This window comes from Arvicanthis niloticus, chromosome 6 (genome assembly GCF_011762505.2).
Source record: "Arvicanthis niloticus isolate mArvNil1 chromosome 6, mArvNil1.pat.X, whole genome shotgun sequence".
NCBI classification, from domain to species: domain Eukaryota; kingdom Metazoa; phylum Chordata; class Mammalia; order Rodentia; family Muridae; genus Arvicanthis; species Arvicanthis niloticus.
In genome coordinates, this window is record NC_047663.1 from 49400038 (window position 1) to 49419089 (window position 19052).

Here is a 19052-nt window from a genome sequence, read left to right on the forward strand (position 1 = left end):
GCAAGGAGAGGCAGAGCTCATGGCCACTCTCAATGTTGCAGAGGAGACTTAGAATTCCCTGAGTGCAGCAAACCCAAGCTCCTGTCCTAGGACAGGAGGGAGGCAAGGGCCTCCATAGAGACACCTGCTGGCCAGTGTAGGAATTACCTCACCTGTTCTGACTAACCTTGAGAGCTCCTGCTCAGGGGGCCATTGTCCTAGGTGAAGGGACTTGGGTTGACTTAATAAATCGGGTAGTGGCTGAGTGTTGGTTAGAAGAACTTAAGGAAGTATCCCAGTGTGAAGAGTGGAACGAGGGCCTTGTAGTCTGAAGGAAGTCCTGTTTGAACACAGAGGAAGAAAAGCAGCAAGCTTGCAGATGTTCACCAGGGCTACAGTGATGTTTATTTACAGTGGTTCCCCTAGGTGGGGCGGATTGGCCAGGCTTTCAGTGCCAGACTGGGCATTTTGTTTCTGGGTAGCATGATGGCTAGCTTTCTGTCAAATTGACAAAAGCTAGATTCATCTGAGAGGAGGGAGTCACAGTTGAGAAAATGCCTTGCCAAGATTGGCCTGTAGGCAAGGCTATGGGCCATTTCATAACTGGTGATTGACGTGAGGGACCTGGCCTAATGCGTGTGATCCTGTCCCTGGGTGGGTTGTCCTGGGGTGTATAAGAAATCAAATGGAGCAAGCCAGTAAGCAGCATCCTCCATGGCTTCTGCTTCAGTTCCTGCCTCCAGGTTCCTGCCTTGAGTTCCTGGCCCAACTTCCCCCAGTGATGGTGTGACCCGAGAGCTGTCAGATGACATAAACCCTTTCTTCTCTAAGCTGCTATTTTTCATGGTGTTTTATCACAGCAATAGAAACCTTAACTAAGATTGGTAGCAGGGACCCAGGGGAGGTTCTTGAGCAGGAGAGAAGGCTACTCAAGCTTCATCCCAGGGAGCCTATTAGAACCATTAGAAAGGGATTTCCGCATGTGTCTTCTTCCCACTCACCCAGGTTTCCAGATGCGTCCTGCTTGTAGTCAGGTCTACAGCTTCTTCCACTGTGCAGATCCCTCTGCTTCCCGGCTTGAGCCACTGCTGGAGCCCAAGTTCCACCTGGTGCCTCCTGTCAGCGTGCCTCGATACCAGAGGTTCCCCTTGGGTGATGGACAGTCTCTCCTGCTTGGTAGGTATTGAGACTATGAGTGTGTTAAGTTGCAGGCTGGTAGGTCCTGGGGATGCTCTTTCTGGCTCAGCCTCTCAAACTGTCAGCAGGTCTGTGCTGTTAGAGGTGTGGGCAGGAAGCCAGTTGGCTTCAATGCTCTAGAGTAGCTCCTTATGCCAAGGACCTTCTCTGTGATAGGCATTTTGGTGCCACCTGTCACTGGCAGGCTCCCATTTGAGCTTCTATGGCTAAGGCTGGAATAACTGTGGAGTTAGTGATCTGAGGGCAAGTCAAAGGTGGCTGCTCAGGGATGCTTCCCAGTGCATATTCCAGACCCTGCAAAGACACAGCAGAGTGTGTGTCATCCTGGTAGGATTCATGGAAGGGGTGACCTTTGGCCAGCGCTTGGAAAAGGGTTGTATTTGGATGGGTAGAGAGGCATTAGAGGGACAATAAGAGCTATTAGTTAGTTTGGAGAAGAACAAGTGGCTTCTGGGTTCAAAGTGATATGTGTGTGATTGGGTATGATATGGCCCAGCATGGACAAGCAGGCACTTGGCAACCAGTCTTGGCTCCATAGCTCTATATCGCCATTGGGGAACTCTAGCCTAATGGTTTTAGTGGTTTTGATCAGAGATGAGAGGATGCTGTACCTGTAACTCTTTCCAGGATTAGAACTTACTTGTCCTTGCTCCTTATCTCAAAGGGATATATCTGTTTAGGACTTCCATGAGGATCCCCCAACCATAGAGGTTCTTCCCTACCCCCGGCTGGCTGGTTAAAGTTATTTCCATCTGTTTTCACCTCAGCCATGTGTGTCTGTGGGTTGGGGGAGGAATTTGATGAGAGAGGACATGGTTAGGCATTACATCATGACTTTAGCTAGCCCTTAGTGCCAACCTCCCAGGCTTCCCTGTAGCGTTTGTGAGATAGGATAATGCTGAGTTCACCACCTATGTCTATATCACTCACAGTTTGTACTATGTTTGTATGTGGGTATGGGGTGATGGTGGACTCCTAGGCCTGGGCTGGCTTCTCTGCATTTCCAGTCTCTTGCCCAGCATGGGGCTGGCACTAAATAAGACATTCTGTTGGATACTCAGTGCTTGCCCTGACCTTGCAATTCCCCCTCCAGCTGATGCCCTGCACACCCACAGCCCCCTATTCCTGGAGGGAAGCTCCCGGGGAAGCCCCCCGCTTCTGGATGCCCCTGCCTCACCCCCTCAGGCCCCAAGATTCCAGCGCACAGGACGGAGGCTAAGTGAAGGCAGCTCCCATAGCGACAGTTCAGAGTCCTCGGACAGCCTGGCACCTATGGGTGCCTCCCGCAGTGAGTGAGGCCCTTTGGGGACCCAGCTTGCATTTGAGGGGCAGGGACTTTCTCTGAGGGTGGTGGGCCCGCAGCAGGGCTACTGTGGGCAGGCTCTTGGGTTAGGAGGGGTTGTGAAAGAAGTCATGATGACATTCCTGTCTTTGGGGTGGGGGATGGGGTTGTGTGGAGGGAGGACTGATCTGGTTTCCCTCTGAGTCCTCACTGATTTCCTAAGCTGGCTAAGCTCTGATCCAGAATAGAGTCCTGAATGTACCAGCTAGGATTATGTTTTCCCCATCCCCCAACTCACTGCTGGATATTAAGCCTTAGGGCTTCCCTCACACATGCTAGGCAAACTCTACCGTCTTAGCCTATTTCCAACCTTGGAGTCTGAATTCTGATTTTGAATGTAGTTTTGACCTCTGACCATGGCCCATGATTGAATTGTGACCTCATGTATAGTCTTGACCTCTGACTCTATACAGGCCTCCGATCTCTGACATACACTATGCCCCGATCTTTGCAGGCACAGATTAATTTGTGACCTTAGAGAGAGCCTCAGGGAAATTACTGTGGAGTTGTACCCTGGGGTGCAACTATGACTGTCTCCATGGGGCTGGCCCTCCTTCTTGTGACTAGTTGGAAGTCCATGTCTTAGTGGTGGATAATCATAAGGGCTGGTGAAGGGGCAGGAGTTACCGCTCCATCCAGTTCATTCTGAGCATGTGCAGTAGCCCTAAGCTTGCTGGCACATCTCTACCGAGTCTGTGCCTGCTGGCTTTTGGCCTTTCTGTCCTCACCTACCTCTTGGTCTCACAGTCACAGCCAAGTGGTGGGGAACCAAGAGGATTGACTATGCCCTGTACTGCCCGGATGTCCTCACTGCCTTCCCCACGGTCGCTCTGCCTCATCTCTTCCATGCCAGCTACTGGGAGTCTACCGATGTGGTTGCCTTCATCTTGAGACAGGTACTGTGGCTCCCTTATTGGGCCCAGCCTTTTGGCCCATCTGGGGAATCCCAGGCTTCTCTGGTGGCCACATGGAGCAGTTGGCCTCTGACAGTGGTGGGAAAACACTGGGGCAAAGATGTCAAAGAAATGAGAGGCCAGAGAAGGGGTTCCTTTAAAAACCCCGACTTTCCAGATGATTAAGTAGAACCTGCAGAGAAGATCTCTGCAGGATTGGCAGGAAGCCCATAACCTGGAGGTAGTGGGGGCAGAGAGTTGGGGACAGCTCTGAAGGTCTGGTGTGGTTTCACCTAGGTATGGTAGGGATCAAGGAAGAGCTGTCAGCTGACCTGTGCTTTGAGAAGGAAGCTTTGGGATGGCCATTATGGGATCCAGGAGAGGAGACTTGGTGTCCCTAGGAAGCAGAGATAGTATACGAGTCCCACCAGGACATGAAAGCTTGAATTAGATGCCAAGGAGTGATAACCTGTGGATTCAGTGCCAGTACTTCTGGGTTCTGAGCTGAGGGAAGGAGCCAGCTAAATGGTCCTGTCTACCCATTGAGCAACCATGAGAGTAACTTCCTAGGACTTTGGTAGAGAGTTTTTGGGATGGGGGAGTCAAGGCTGTGCTACTGCAGGGGGAGTCATATGGTAGGTATTGGGGGGCAGTGAAGTCTGGAGCTTAGGGAAGATATCAGAACTGGAGGCAAAAATGTGCTTGTCATCAGATCTTGGCTGTTCTTGACAAAGGATATCAATGAGGTCATCACAGAAAGCAGTTCAGTGACAAGCCTGGAGCTCCTCGGGGAGACAGGAAAGATCATTAAAGAGATGGAGGCTCTCGTCCCCATAGGTTGGAGGAGAATCTGGGAATAGTAGCCAGGAGAGATAGAAGTCCCAGGGACATGGCAGAAGTGGCTTTAATGGCGTGCTGGAGACAAAAGCTGTTGGGGTAGCCAGAGGAGGGGAGGCAGGTTAGGACGTGGAATGGAGTGTAGAAGTCTTATGGAGGACTTGGTGTCATGAGGGTCTCCAAGGAGAGGGTGATTTTATATGAAATGAGCAGTGGTAGGCATTTTGGATGTTGAGGAGAATGATCCAGCAGAAAAGGTCTAGACCAGAGAAGGGAGTACTGGAGAGCAAGGGGACAGTGCAGAGTCAGGAGTCCACCACTCCAGTTGACCTTAGGCAAAGGTCACCTGTAATACTGGAGGGCAGGCAGAGAATAAACAAATGCTAATTAGGTAGCTGCAGGATTCAGGCATGAAGGTCGGAGGCTGCCCCCAAAGCAGATCGACCAAGGGCACAGTTCTCTGCTTCCAGTTGTCCAGACAGGTGTGAAGGGAACAGCTCCCAGGACTGAAGCAGGGTCCAGGCAATGTAGGAGGGAGTCCAGAAGCAGGCTCTGGCTGGCAACTGTTTGGGGGAGGCAGAAGGACAACTCTTGAGAACATGCTACCAAGCCCCTCCTCGCTCTCCGCCAGGTGATGCGTTACGAGAGTGCAAGTGTGAAGGAGAGCACCGGTCTGGACCCCACAGCTCTGACCCCCGCTAACCCCCGTGAGAAGTGGCTGCGCAAGCGAACCCAGGTCAAGCTGCGGGTAAGCTTGCTGCCGCCGTTGGCTTTGTTGGGCAGCTGGCCTTGGGAACGTGGGCAGCCATGTGCCAGATAAGAACCCCGCACCCCCAGGTTTGCCTGGTAGAGTTCATCTCCATTCCAGCTGGGCCGAGTGCTTGTATGAGGGAGCAGGTGTGGGCTTCAGAATCTGTCTCCGTGTCTCCACCTGGCAGTCTAGGGAGGGTTCCAGGGATGGTAAAAGTAGGGCAGTTGTAGAATAATCATGCCAGGCTTCTGAAAACAGGGACTTGACACAAAAGATCTTGCCTGTGCCCAGGGCTCTCAGCTATTAAGTAGGACTTGGGGTGATCCTTGCTAAACAGGGGTGTACACACCAGGATGAAAATGGGTTGGGATTGCCAGGGTAGGTCACGGCAGGCTTCTGTAAAGATGGGGCTCCTCTGTAGGGACTTGGGGATAAAGAGGAGTCTGGGAAGCACACATTCTTTTATTCTTTCAGCAAACTGTCATCATTGCCTCCTTTGTCTCAGTCCCTCTGCTGGGATGATGCACAGTCTGAGACTATACTGACACAGTGGTGAGCAGCTCCAGTCTAGTGAGAAAAGACAGTAAGCAGGGTCCTAAAAAACAGTCCTAGAAGGCAGAGTGACTAACTCTTCATGAATCAACTTTTTTGGGGGCACGAACATACTTATTGAGATACAATTCACCTATCACATAATTCAGACATTTACAGTGTCAAATTCAATGGATTTTAGTATATTCACAGTTGTATGCGACCCGACCCATGGTCAGTTTGAGAACATGTTGTCACCTCATAAAGGGAACCCCTTTCCCTGCATCCTTCTTCCCTTCCGCACTGCCGCTGACTCCTCCATGAGTAACCAAACAGTCATCTAGTGTCAGCCTCTGCAGACCCACTCTCAGCATTTCGTGTAAATGAAGTCACACATGTGTTTGTGTCTGCCTTCTTTCACTTAGCATGTTAACACAGGGTCACCCATGATGTGTCATGCATAGGAACTTGTCTCCTTTTCCTGACTCTTCTACTGTATCCATATGTTCTGTTCATTCCGGTTGTCAGTTGGTGGGCATTTGGGGTGTTTCTGCCTGTTGGCTATTTTGAAAAATTTACATATTCATCTGCACATTTTGTGGACTTATATTTTCATTTCCCTTGGGCATAGATAGGGAGGGGTGACTCTACACTTAATCTCTTGAGTATATGTTCCATAGTGGCTGCCCCATTTTATTCCCACCAGCAGTGTTTGAGGGTTCTGATTGTGGCACATCCTCCCCTCAGCATCCATTGTTGTCTGTCTTTGATTCTGGGTATCTTAGTGTGTGATGAGCTCATTGCTCAGGCTTATTTCCAAGCACCCATCCACCCTCTGCAGTGCTCCACAGTACTTAAGGTACAGTGCTTGACCTCCAATCCTATACTAGGGCAGGTCCCATGATGGGGTTTCTCTCAAAGACTGGTGTCAGTGAGTTCTGTAAAGGTGTATTGGGCTGAATCGCAAGACTTTCAAGTTGAGAGGAGGTGGACTTCATATTTTGGGGGAGCCAGTGGGAGTAGGGAGATGAAGTTGAGTCTCTTGCTGGAGGACGGGCTGCAGTTTGGGAAAAGGGATGTCAGAACGAGAGTGCGGAGGAGGGGCACCAGGAAAGCAGAATGCAGAGGCACTTCTGCAAGGCATGGCTCCCTGTGCCACACTCAGGGTTTGGCGTTCAGTGGAAGGTATGGGATGGTGGCCAGGTTGGGTCAGATCTGTGTCTTGTAAAGGACATGGAGGATCTGTTTAGAGGCAGCCCTGGGATACAGAGATTCATCAGGAAGCTTCTAGCAGAGTCTAAATGACACGTATGGGTATGGCACACACAAAGACTTGACCAGGATGACGTATAAAGGTCACCAGACTGAGGGACTGAGATCTCAAAGGCTAGTCTGGAAGCTGACAGTTGGGGCCAACACAGGACTTGGAGCTGCAGAATGAATGGGGGCAGGACTGAAAGACAAGGGCACAGAGGTCTGGAGGGAGGGGATGATTCACCATCCAGGGTCCTATGAGGGGTTGAGGCTTCAGGGAAAGAAGACCTGGAAGGCAGTCAGATGATCAGTGTGGATGTTCTGGTCGGGCTCACAAGCTTGTCTATATTATTCTTTCTATTCTTGTGCATTTGAAATTTTCCATTAAAAAAAAAAAAAAAAGGACCTATGTAAATGGTTGTTTAAGCAGAAGGAAGAACCAAAGGTGACTGGGTAGTTTCCAGCTCAGAAATCTAAAAATGATCGTCAGGCTGTAAAGGCCAGTCATCACGTCAGGGGTGTGCAGAATCAAGAGCACTCGGCATGCCTCTGTGGCAGCCTAAGGAACAGTTTGGTATTTCACCGTCTGTTTCTGGGATTCTAGTGTAGGAAGCTCACTGGACAGCTGATTCAGTTGGGCCACACCCTGGAAGCCATTCTTACAGGGCTGTAATGACAAAACAAGAGTGAGCCTTATCTGCAAAAGCTGAGCCGGGTTGTTTCTTTCTGTCCTTGCAGAACGTTACTGCGAACCACCGTGCCAATGATGTGCTTGCTGCTGAAGACGGCCCCCAGGTCTTGGTGGGGCGCTTCATGTACGGCCCTCTTGACATGGTAGCTCTGACTGGAGAGAAGGTACCAAGGGTTGAGCATCTCCTCCTTGGCTCACCTGCCCCACATGACTCACAGGACCACAGGGCCGAAAGGGTGATGGAACACAGCACAGGGTGTACTACCAGATGATCAAATCAACAAGGGATAAGGGGAACTTGATGCCTTCAAAGAGGTGGCACCAAGAGGTGGGGAAGTCAGTGTGGCCGCCACATGGAGGGAGTGTGATAGAAAACTCTAGGATATGGCCGGCAGGAACCTGTACCCAGGGATCTGTTGTCTTAGCTGTTGAGCATGCTGTCCTTTAGCCTGCAGCAGGTTCCTTGCTCCCTTCACTGGCTGCAGGTGGACATCCTGGTGATGACAGAGCCAACATCAGGCCGCTGGGTCCACCTGGACACAGAAATCACCAACAACAGTGGCAGAATCACATACAATGTGCCCCGGCCCCGGCGTCTGGGGGTTGGTGTCTACCCTGTAAAGATGGTGGTCAGGTAGGACCAGGATGTGTGTGAGGACATTCACAAGGTGGACTTTGGGGTGGCTTTCCCATACATGCTCGGCTGGAAGACAGAGTTTATTTCTGTTTGCATGGAGAGAGGAAAAGGGAGAAGGCCATCAGTCATAGCACCAGGAGGTGCCACCAAGACCCTGATCCCAGAATGACTGATTTCAGCTGCAGGCTGACTTCAGGTTGATACCTTTCAGGGGTGACCAGAGCTGTGCGATGAGCTACCTCACGGTGCTGCCCCGAGGCATGGAGTGCGTTGTGTTCAGCATTGATGGGTCCTTTGCTGCCAGTGTGTCTATCATGGGAAGTGACCCCAAGGTCCGGCCAGGTGCAGTGGATGTTGTTCGGTGAGTGTTACCTCTCCTAAGGAAGGTATCTCCCCAGGGCAGGAGCCAGAAGTTTTGGGGGAAGGTACATTAGTTTTTTATCCCCTAGCTTCCTCCAGGACTTCTGTGGGTCTCTGGCCCTAGGCATTACAAAGTTCTGGCTTTACCTCCTATTCACTGGGGGTCTTTGGGAGGATCAGTCTCTTTTGTTCCTCCCTGCTCGCTCTTCTCTTGGCCATCCCTTCACCTTACTCAGATCAACTCCACACCAGGCTCTGGTTTGGGTTCTGTGTTAAGGCTGCTGCTGGTGGGAGAATCTGAGATCAGGGCTGAGACATGCTCAGTGGTGACAATAGAGGCTCAGGCCCCAAGGCTGGATGGGAACGGGCAGCTGGCACGGGGATTGTACTGCCTTGCTTGGGGAGAGAAGCTGGGCTGACTTCTAGGCTCAGAGACAGTTGTCCTCCAGCTGCTTTCTGGCTCCCAGGGGAGGTCCGGGATAGCCTGCTGGGAGGGTAGCAGGTTTATCCCACAGAGAAAGACAGTGCCTGAGCTAAGGACCAGGCACTGAAGGTGGGTGCACAGAGTGCACAGCCTTTGGCCTGTGGGTATTGGAAGCTGTCTTGTTAGTGGAGAAGGTGGAAGCAGGAGAGGGAACGGGGAGGGATCAGGTAGGGCTAGTCCTCTCACAGGCCATCCAAATGTCCACCACTCACCAGGGGCGAGGACTTGAGAGCCCCCTTACCATTACTGCTGGCTTCTCCGGAAGGCAGCAGCAGTCGGGGCAGAAACTTGGGCAGCGGGCAGCCTGTAGCAGGCTGAGCTGGACCCAGCGATGCCATCTCGCCAGGCACTGGCAGGACCTGGGCTACATGATCCTTTACATCACGGGGCGGCCGGACATGCAGAAGCAGCGGGTGGTGTCGTGGCTGTCCCAGCACAACTTCCCACAGGGCATGATCTTCTTCTCGGACGGACTGGTGCACGACCCACTGAGGCAGAAGGCCATCTTCCTTCGCAACCTCATGCAGGAGGTAAGTGTGAGCTGGTAAGGAGGTAAGGAGGACTGGACTGTGGCTCCACCCATGCAAAGGCGGGGTCTCGCGGGCCGCAGGCCTTCATTAGCTAGCAGAGGGGTTAACCCCTGACCTTCTCCACGCTCCTCCCCTTCTCTCTAAATGCCAAGGGGCTGGGCATCTAAGTCATCAGCTGGCATGTGTGTGGGAGCATATGTTGATAGAGTGTGTCTCTCACTGGGACGTCTTAACAGAGCTAGGAGGCAGGTATTATCTTCACTGACAGATATTCATGTTTTATCATTTCCTGACTCCAAGGCCTAAAGTTTTGTCTCTACATCTGGTTATTTCTTCAATAGATATATCTTAGTGCCTATTGAAACATTGCAGGCCTGGTTGTGTTCCTCGCTGCCTGGTGCTGGCGGTTCTAGCCTGTTTTGTTTTTGTTTTTTTGTAATCTGCCACCCAGAGCTGTAATTCTTGTATCCGCACCTGGGAATCATTAGACATGCAAGCTCCTGGGCTCAGCCAGGCAGCAGAAACTGGGAGGAGGCTGGGACATTTTTATGTAAAGCCTTCCAGGGCTTCAGGGGATTCTGATGCTTTGGAGATGGGTTTTGGGGGGGGGGATGGGGGGAGGGATGGAAGGAGAGAGAGAGAGAGAGAGAGAGAGAGAGAGAGAGAGAGAGAGAGACTGAGACTCACATATGAGAGCAGGAGCAGACAAATGAAAACTACACAAGTTCAAATTTTGGTGTCCATAAATAAAGTTTTCTTGGCACACAGCCAAGCTCATCTGTTTATGTATTGTCTGTGGCTGCCTTCGCGCTGCAGTGGAAGAGCTGAGTCTAGCCACTGTGGCAGAGCTCAAAGCCTAAAATATTTACTGTTTGGCTTTTCAAAGAAAAAGTCTGCCAATCCCTGATCTAGAGAAAGAAAGGCATGGAAATTGACAATTACTGGTGTGTGGCAGAAAAGGGGCAATATTGGCAAACAGAAGAGGAAGGTCTTAGGTCCGCCTGGGAAAGCCCGAGCGGCTGATAGTAGGTAATAACTTGTGGGCTTAGTCTTGACATACGAGTGTGAGTTGTCAGGTAGACAGCAAAACAGCATGTGCTGGACCTGGGGAAATATAAAGAGGTTAAGATGGATGTGAAATCAAGCTTTATTTGGGAATAGCTACGTGGCAGGATACATGTGCCACAGTGGTTTATGGGACTAGTCAAAGAGATTGAGGCAAAGGGAATTTGTAAAGGCAAAAAAAGGAGGGGGGTGGATGGCACAATATATTTTAAAACAACACTGTTTGGCTACAACAAGCAATAACAGATGACCTCAGTCTAAGGGTGAATGGTAAGTCATTGAGCAGACATAATTGGAGTCGGATTGTTTGTGTAAGATTGCAGTTGACTTTTTGTAGGGCGTAATATTTAGAAAACGGCACACAGTCTGGCTTGTTCCCAGGAAGCCACCATTTTCCTTCTGCTCCAGCTCTGGACTGCAGCTCCGGCTAGCTAGAAACACCAGCCCTGGCACCCATAAGATGCCAGCATGGTGGCTGGCTCTGCCAATCCACCACACTGTCCACAATGCTTGGCTGAGCCCAGACCATTTCCGCTATGCCCGCAGTATCCGGTAGAATAAAGACTCCTAATGCTTAAAGATTATCCAATGGATGTGTATATTTGGAAATGCTCAGTTGACAAGATGCTCACACAATTAGAATTGTTACCCAAGACTGGGCAGTGGTGGCACATGCCTTTAATCCCAGCACTTGGGAGGCAGAGGCAGGCAGATTTCTGAGTTCGAGGCCAGCCTGGTCTACAGAGTGAGTTCCAGGACAGCCAGGACTACACAGAGAAACCCTGTCTCGAAAAACCAAAAAAAAAAAAAAAAAAAAAGAATTATTACCCAATTATCTAACCTAGATATTACAACTACCTTAGACTACTAGAGACACTCGTACATCTGCAGCCATCTTCTCTCTCCTTCCCTTCCTTTCCCTCTTTCCTCCCAACTCTTCACTCCACCTACCTCTCATACTGCCCAATGACTGAGCTTTAATGCAAATGTAGCGAGAAAATATCCTGCTACAACTTTCTATATTTAAAATTCTTAATTTTAGATCATGTCTCACTGTCTAACCTGGCTTGCCTAGGGCCCCCTATGTAGGCCAGGTTAGCCTCAAACTTACAGAGATCCACCTGCTTCTACCTTCCAAGTGCTGGGACTAAAGGCATGTGCCACCATGTGCAGGCTTTTGTGTAAGGTTATGGTGCTGGGAGAGAGAGAGAGACAGAGAGAGCGCGCGTGCACACGTGTGTATGTGTGCATGGGGGGAGGAGTTATTATCAGGCCATCATGACTGGGAATACTTCTTTCATAATCTCCTGGCTTTGTATTTTTGATGGAGTCGATGACCCAAATGATTCCACTTTGATTTTGACAACTTTCACCAGATGCAAAGGTGCAGGGATAAGAAGTAGCCTGGGATATTCTCAGGGCTTCAGGGATACAGAACGGGGTTATGTGCAGGCAGGGTCTAGAGCTGAGGCTCTCTAGATATCATGAGACACCCAAGCTTGATAGGTTTTATAAACCCTGGAAACCACATCAGCTCTTTGGCTCTCTGCTGAGGGCAGTGTGGAGCAATGGGCGAGTCTGAAGTAGGGCAGTGACAGCATCCAATTTGGGTTGTAGAAAGATCCCTCTGGCAGCTCACTGGAGAACACACTGGCAAAAGAAAAGGGGGTGGGGTGAGTAGTTAGAAGACTAGAATCCAGATAGTAAGTAGGGGATGGAGAGAAAGTCATGCACAGTCAGGAGAATCAGTTGGTGGCATTGTCAGAACTTGGGAATGATTATGGGCAAGGAGCTCACAGATGTCCCATTGCATGGCCAGGAGAGATCAAGGTGCCGTTGGGCTTATTTGCATTGCTCAAGGTGTATCTCTAGGATCTGGGGTAATGATGATACACAATAGGTGCTCAATAAATGCTAGTAGGATGAATGCACAAATGAATAAATGGATGAAGTGAGAATGGATACAGAAGGAGGAGGAGGCAGGGAGAAGGTGAGGTCAGACATGGCCATGAGGAGCACGGATCATGAACCATGCGACTTCCAGCACGTGGATCAGGGCAGCAGCCTGGGCTGCAGGCTGGAGCTGTGTGGGGACAGCCATCCCCCCGGGAATGGCTGGATCCAGGTGAAGCTGGGCTTCTGAGAGCAGAGTGAAAAGCCAGCCTAGAGAAGGGAGGATGGTTGGAGAGGAAGAGGGCCAGGACAGGGAGGGCTGCCAGCATCGAGAGAGAGACCCTTTCTTGTGAAAGTGGGACAGTGACAGCTGTCTGCCAGCTGAAGACTGGGCAGTGGATGATCTTGGTGAGGAAAGGACAGCTCTAAAGGCCAAGGGGATAGAGCAGGATGGTACAGATGAAGGTGAGTACAGATAGAGATGATGGTACAGATCCTGGAGCAGGTCGTAAGGGTGGGAGGCATCAGGCTCTCCATGGGGACAGTGTACATCAACTCTCTTTCTGTCCTTGCGACAGACACTTGAAAAATTGACTTGAGAGAGGAAAGCCTTATTCGGCTCATGATTTCAGAGGTGTCAGCCTGTGGTCTATTGGTTCCATTGCTGTAGGCCTGCTGTGGGAGTAAATTATAATGTTGGGAGTGGGTGGCCGAAGAAAGCTGCATGCCTGATGGTGTCCGGGAAACAGAGCAAGCCAGAGGAAAGCTTAATCTAACTAAGTCCTACCTAAGAACTCATCAATGGATCAACCCCATCGATGAAGTTAGCACATACCAACTAGTCACCTCTCAATGGCGCCACCAACTGGAGACCAGGCTTACTGCACATGTGCTTGTAGGGTACGATTCATAACTGAACTCTAGCTGACAATAAGTCATCCTGGTGACGACAGTGCATTTTAAAGGAAAGAAACTGCAGCTCAGACTTAAGCCCCCTGTTTTAGCTGGGTTACTATTGCTGTGATGACCAAAAGCAAGTTGGGGAGGAAAGGGTTTGTTTATCTTATACTTTCGATTCATCATTGAAGGAAGTCAGGACAAGAGCTCAAACAGGACAGGAGTCTGGAGGCAGGGGCTGATGCAGAGGGCATGGAGGGGTGCTGCTTACTGGCTTTCTCACATGGATGCTCAGCTTGCCTTCTCATAGAACTCAGGACCATGAGCCCAGGGATGGCACCACCAACAATGGGCTGGGCCTTCTCCATCAATCACTAGTTAGGAAAATGCCCCGCAGCCAGATATGATGGAGGCATTTTCTCAGTTGAGGTTCCCCCCTTTCAGGCGACTCTAATTGTGTCAGGTGGACATGAAACTAAACCACACATCCTGAGTGAACATCGTAGGACAAAGGGTGACATGGATAGGAGACATCCATCTCGAGTAGCTGGGTGGTGAGCACCACCAGTTGGGTGAGATTAGGTGATGAGCTAAAAGAAAGCCCTAGAACAAGGAGGGCCAATCTTCAAATTGCGTCTGGACTTTTGGAGAGCTCATCAGACCAGTTATCAGGCCTAGAGCTTGCCTCCAGTTTAGGGTCCATAATGCAAAGACCTGGAACCAAAGGGACACTTGGCCCCACAGTGGGAGATGTGTTGTTGTTGTTGTTGTTGTGGTGGTGGTGGTGGTGGTGGTGTGTGTGTGTGTGCATGTGTGTATATGTGTGTAATGGGCAATGGTGTCAGCAAATAATGTGGTCATTTTCTGGTAGAGCCATAGAGCCATCTCGGACCTAATGTGAGGAACTGAGACAGGGAGGGGCAATCATCTGGGGGTGGCTTCTATCAAAGGAGGAATGATGGCTTGGTGTCTGAGTGCAGATGAAGGGTTCCCCAGCAGGGACTCCCTAAGTCTTCCTTTCTCTTCACTAGCTTGTTTTTGTTTCAGTGTTTCATCAAAATCACTGCTGCCTATGGCTCCACGAAAGATATCTCTGTCTACAGTGTGCTGGGCCTCCCTGCCTCCCAGATCTTCATCGTGGGCCGGCCCACCAAGAAGTACCAAACCCAGTGCCAGGTGTGTGAGGGCCAGGGAAAGGGGTTGGGGCAACTTTTACTTATTTATTCATCTCTATTGAGCAATGCCTTGGGCCAGGCCCCCTGCTGGACGCACGGAAGAATACAAGTGGCGGCAGACGCAATGGCGTCTAGGGGAAGGGAAAACAGCAATGACTTGTATAGCATAGCAGTGCCATTGCAAATGACAGAATGGTGGGGCTTTGGAGATGAGCCGCAAACTTAGACTCTAGGGCAAAACTTGCTTCCCGGGAAGCGGGTAGAGTGGGGACGAAGGACAGTCAGGAAGAGCCTGGCGTACACACATAGGTAGGTGCTCAGTAGCCTACAGGAACCCTGTTACGGTAATGAGCATCCCTGCTACTGGTTTTGGATCCCAGAGAAGCTGCAGACTCTCACGGAGGATGTCTTAGGGAAATGGCGATGCCGGGAGACAGGGTCAGGTGCTAACCTGACGTTTGTTGCCTCCACAGTTCCTGAGTGAAGGCTACGCAGCACACCTGGCGGCATTGGAGGCCAGCCACCGCTCTCGCCCCAAGAAGAACAACTCGCGCATGATTCTGCGCAAGGGCAGCTTTGGGCTGCACGCGCAGCCAGAATTTCTGCGCAAGCGCAACCACCTGCGCAGGACCATGTCGGTGCAGCAGCCGGACCCTCCAGCCGCTAACCCCAAGCCCGAGCGGGCGCAGAGCCAGCCCGAGTCCGATAAGGACCACGAGCGGCCGCTGCCCGCTCTCAGCTGGGCGCGTGGGCCTCCCAAGTTCGAGTCGGTGCCCTGAGGGGTGGGCGGTGCTCAGTGCAGTGGGCGCAGCTAGGCGGCCTGCAGGGATGGGAAGGGATGCCTTCTCCCCGACACAGGCGTTTTCCTGCTTTTTCCCTCCCGTGTCTGTCCAGCAGTGTCCAACCAGAGCAGGGAGGAACCTTGCCCTGACGTTGGGGAGCTCTCTGGGCTGCGATGGGGTGAAATCCGGGGTGTCTCAGTGAAGCCGCCTCCGCCTCCCCACTCCTGTGCCCGCAAGCTGGAGTCAGGGGTAGTGTTTGTGTGTGTGACCCTGGGGCCAAGCCTGCCTATGCCAGTGTTTGGGTAAAGTTGACCATCTTTTTGAGTGCTGAGGTTTCTGTAGCTGCGCTAGGCAGGCTCTAACAAGAGAACCCCCTAGCGCTGGGCACGCGGCCGGGCAGGTGGCCGATTGCAGTACAGCAACTGTCTGTAGAGGAGCGAGTGGCATTTGTGTCCGCCCTCCTTGTAATATCCTGGGCACCACTTCGAGGCTGGCTGTCTTATGACACAGAGAGACCACTTTATGGGAGAAGATAATCCCTGGGTCCAATCTAAGTATGTGGAGTTTGTCCACAACCCTGGGGACTGGGCCTGGTGCTGACTGTTTGTCTTGCAGCTGTCCTTTGTCTCCGTTCTTGTTCTCAGTATAGTCTCCTGTGGCCCTTGAGGACAGTCCTCTTCCCTGAGTCTTGCCTTGTGCAGTGTGGACTCAGCCCCCCCTTGGTCTGGCTGTGTGCCCTGGAGTCTGTAGCATAACTACTCTTTGGGCGCTGCCTTTCTTCAGTAACTAGAGGGGGCCTCCTGGCTGAAATGGGTACTGGGCTTGACTCCAAGGCTGTCCAGCAATTCTGCTCCTTCGGAGCTTTTCAGAATGCCCTGTGGGCTTCCTCCTCGTTCCACCCCTCCTCATCCTTGGAGAGGGGTTCTAGCAGTGAGGCCAAGTACTTCACCCCTAGAGTCCAGTACTTCAGAGGAAGGAAGCTACTACTTCATGGAGAATGAGCCGATCTGTGTAACACGGAGGGAAAAAGAACCGTTTCCACCAACAAAAGGCGACAACATGGCTGCCCTTCCCGTAGCTGTTCAGACTCACAGTTCCCTTTAGGTTTCTGGCATGCACAGAGCTGAGATCTTGGGTTCTGGAGATTCATGGAATATTGGCTCAAACCGTTGTGTTGTATTCTCTTCCTGGCCACTTAGTTTGGGTTGAGCCTAGAACCTCCTATAGGGTAGACAGACCCCTTAGGGTGGTGGCAGGGGTGGGGGGAGGTGTCTCCTTGTTGCCAAGCCCCTGACCTTGGCATAGGCCTCCCCTTGCTCTCTGGCCCAGGCTGATACCTGTTGCATGGCCACTTGGATGTCTTGGGGCCCTCTGGACTGCCACTGAGGCTGGGGCCAAATACCTGTGTCCACTGCAGGCACATGTCAGCCCAGTGTTGCTTCTGCTCAATGTCTACCTCTTGCAGCTCCCATGCAGCCCCTGGTGGCTGCTGATGGGGGTGGCTGGCACCCTGTTGTGAGTTGCCCAGCAACCTGGGTGCCTCACTGGGGCTGGGGGGGCGTGCAGGCTCCCGGTACCCACCCTGCTCTTTCCACTCAAATGTCTTCTCCAGCCTGCCAGCTCCTGTTCCCTCTGCCCATCCTGTCCCATCTGCCAGCTCTCCACTGCACCATCAGCACTGCATTCAGCAAACGAAACCAAGCACTGCCAGGGGGCTGCAGAGCAGGCAAGAAGGCGTGGGACCAGTTTCTGCTTCCTCCTCCTATCCTGCCTCCTAGAAGTTCATACCTGCCTCCCCCGACCCCATTCCTCCTAGAAGTTCATCCTTGCCTATCTTTTGGCACCAGCTCATATGGCGTAGGTACCTTAATCCCAGTCCTTTTCCTTAAATGCTGTGATTTGAGTTTAGACAGACCCCATTCTCTCTCTGCTCAGCAGGAACCACTGAGGCTAACTTTCAAATGATAAATACTCAGCCTCTTCCTTTTCTGAGAACCCCAGGCTGAGTGCATGTGTGAGTGGGAAACCCCCAAGGGAGACTAGATCCTGTGACAGGGCTCTGTGTGGGCCAGAGCCAGCCAACCAGAGGCCCCACCCCTCTTTTGCTTGGATGACCGCTTTTTGTGAGAAGTCACTGGCGTACAGGTGTTGTGACCACCACCTTAGGAGCTATGGCTGGCCTGTGAGGCATGCTTCCTGGCAACTACTCTGTGTGTGATTCCTACTAGTGCTTTGTTGAGTTAAGTCAGAGACAAAAGGGACGGATTCCTAGTGTTCTCCAGGAGGAGTGCTGGTGCCTCCTCCAGTATTTCTGTGACCCTCCAACCAGCTGTTTTCTAGTTACCTCTAGCTCCTGGTGTGCCTGCTCTCCAGCTGCTGGAAACATGTTCCTGCTTGACCAAAGTTCCCGTATCTGAGTGGCATGTTTGTTCTTCCCGTGTGGTGGCTGTCCTGACCTGGCTGAAAGATACTTGATAGCTTCCTTTATCCCTTGTCCTGTTGTGGGTTGCTGGAGTCTGTTCTTCCAGCTTCATACCCCTCCCCCAAAGACCGACCTCTCCCTCAAGCACCATGAGATATTTTTTAAAAAAGTAAATTATTTTCATGCATTCAGACAAACAGCCTTCCTGTCTGGGTGCTGGGCTACAACATATGTATCTGAACCCCCAGTATTCCTGAGATTACTGGGGTGCTCCTCTGAAGGAGGGAAGGCTGTATCTAATGGTTTTTAAACTGTACTTGGGGTACTTTGCAACCCAGAGCTGTGCCCTGGAAGTGACCTGCAGATAAAACATGGCACCTATCAAAGACTGGACCCTGCCAGACCGGTGCCCCCAAGTCTGGAGGAGGTGCCACCTTTGCAGGCAGGCTCCACATTCTGCTCAGGTGCTGCCCCACCTGGGAGGGGCGCCCTGACTGTAGGAGCTTTGCAGTTGACCCCGCCTTAAACAACCAACTTCCCAGTGGAATTCCCAGGGTTCCATTCCAAGTGCTCTGGAAAACAGAAACAGAAACAAAAACAAAAACAGAAACAAAAAACAAAAACAAAAACCCTTTTCTTTCCTTCTGGGCTTGGGAGGAATTTCTTATACACCCAAGTTAAATGTTTAGTACAAGTAGCAAGGACCTGTTGAGTTCTGATCTTGTTGGGAAGCTAACAGGAAGGTTGGGGAGAAAAACTGACTCCACACTCTGGAAGAGATGGGGGACACGAGGAGCGGGAGTCCAGGAGAGTGGCTAGCGCGGGACACTCCCCCTCAGACTCAGACCCACTGTCCCTTTCTCTTTGTTTACTCAGTGGTGGCAGCCGGTCTGACCTTGTCTGCGGTCTGCCTGTCCCTGTGTGTAACTTCCAGTCCTCTCTGTGGTGGACGGTTCTGTGACAGAAAAGGCTTATTTTAGTCCTCATGGCTGCCTTGTACAAAATCCGTTAGAAAAGAAAATGTAAAATATCCGATTTCTAACAAGACAAAAACAGCATTACAGAGTTAAAAGATTTTTACAATTGGTCTTGATTTTGATGTGAGCTGTTTTTAACTCTGAAACGTTGTCACTTAAATAAAAACCTTATTTGCCTTTAAGATGTGCTTTGTTTTGGACTAAGGTGAAAAAGCTTTTCTTTTATTCTTTATTCCCTCTGAGAGAAGGACAGGAGGGGAGGGGATAGAGGACACAAGGATGAGCTCCAGACCTGTCACTCAGCATGGGGTCAGGGTTTGTGTAGATATATTTTAAAAAAATGTCAAGCATCAAA

General features: G+C 51.2%; 1 protein-coding gene across 1 annotated transcript in view; it reads left to right on the plus strand.

Annotated features, from left to right (window-relative positions):
• The window catches only part of Pitpnm3 (PITPNM family member 3), an 88983-nt gene extending 70104 nt beyond the window's left edge, over positions 1-18879 (plus strand). The window contains exons 11-20 of the mRNA XM_034506515.2: positions 985-1155; positions 2270-2464; positions 3266-3414; positions 4880-4996; positions 7523-7639; positions 7961-8109; positions 8324-8473; positions 9303-9486; positions 14389-14517; positions 14990-18879. Coding sequence (XP_034362406.1) covers positions 985-1155; positions 2270-2464; positions 3266-3414; positions 4880-4996; positions 7523-7639; positions 7961-8109; positions 8324-8473; positions 9303-9486; positions 14389-14517; positions 14990-15295 — 1667 coding nt within the window. The 3' untranslated portion in view covers positions 15296-18879. The remainder of the gene's footprint in view (positions 1-984; positions 1156-2269; positions 2465-3265; positions 3415-4879; positions 4997-7522; positions 7640-7960; positions 8110-8323; positions 8474-9302; positions 9487-14388; positions 14518-14989) is intronic.
• The last annotated feature ends 173 nt before the right edge of the window (positions 18880-19052 follow it).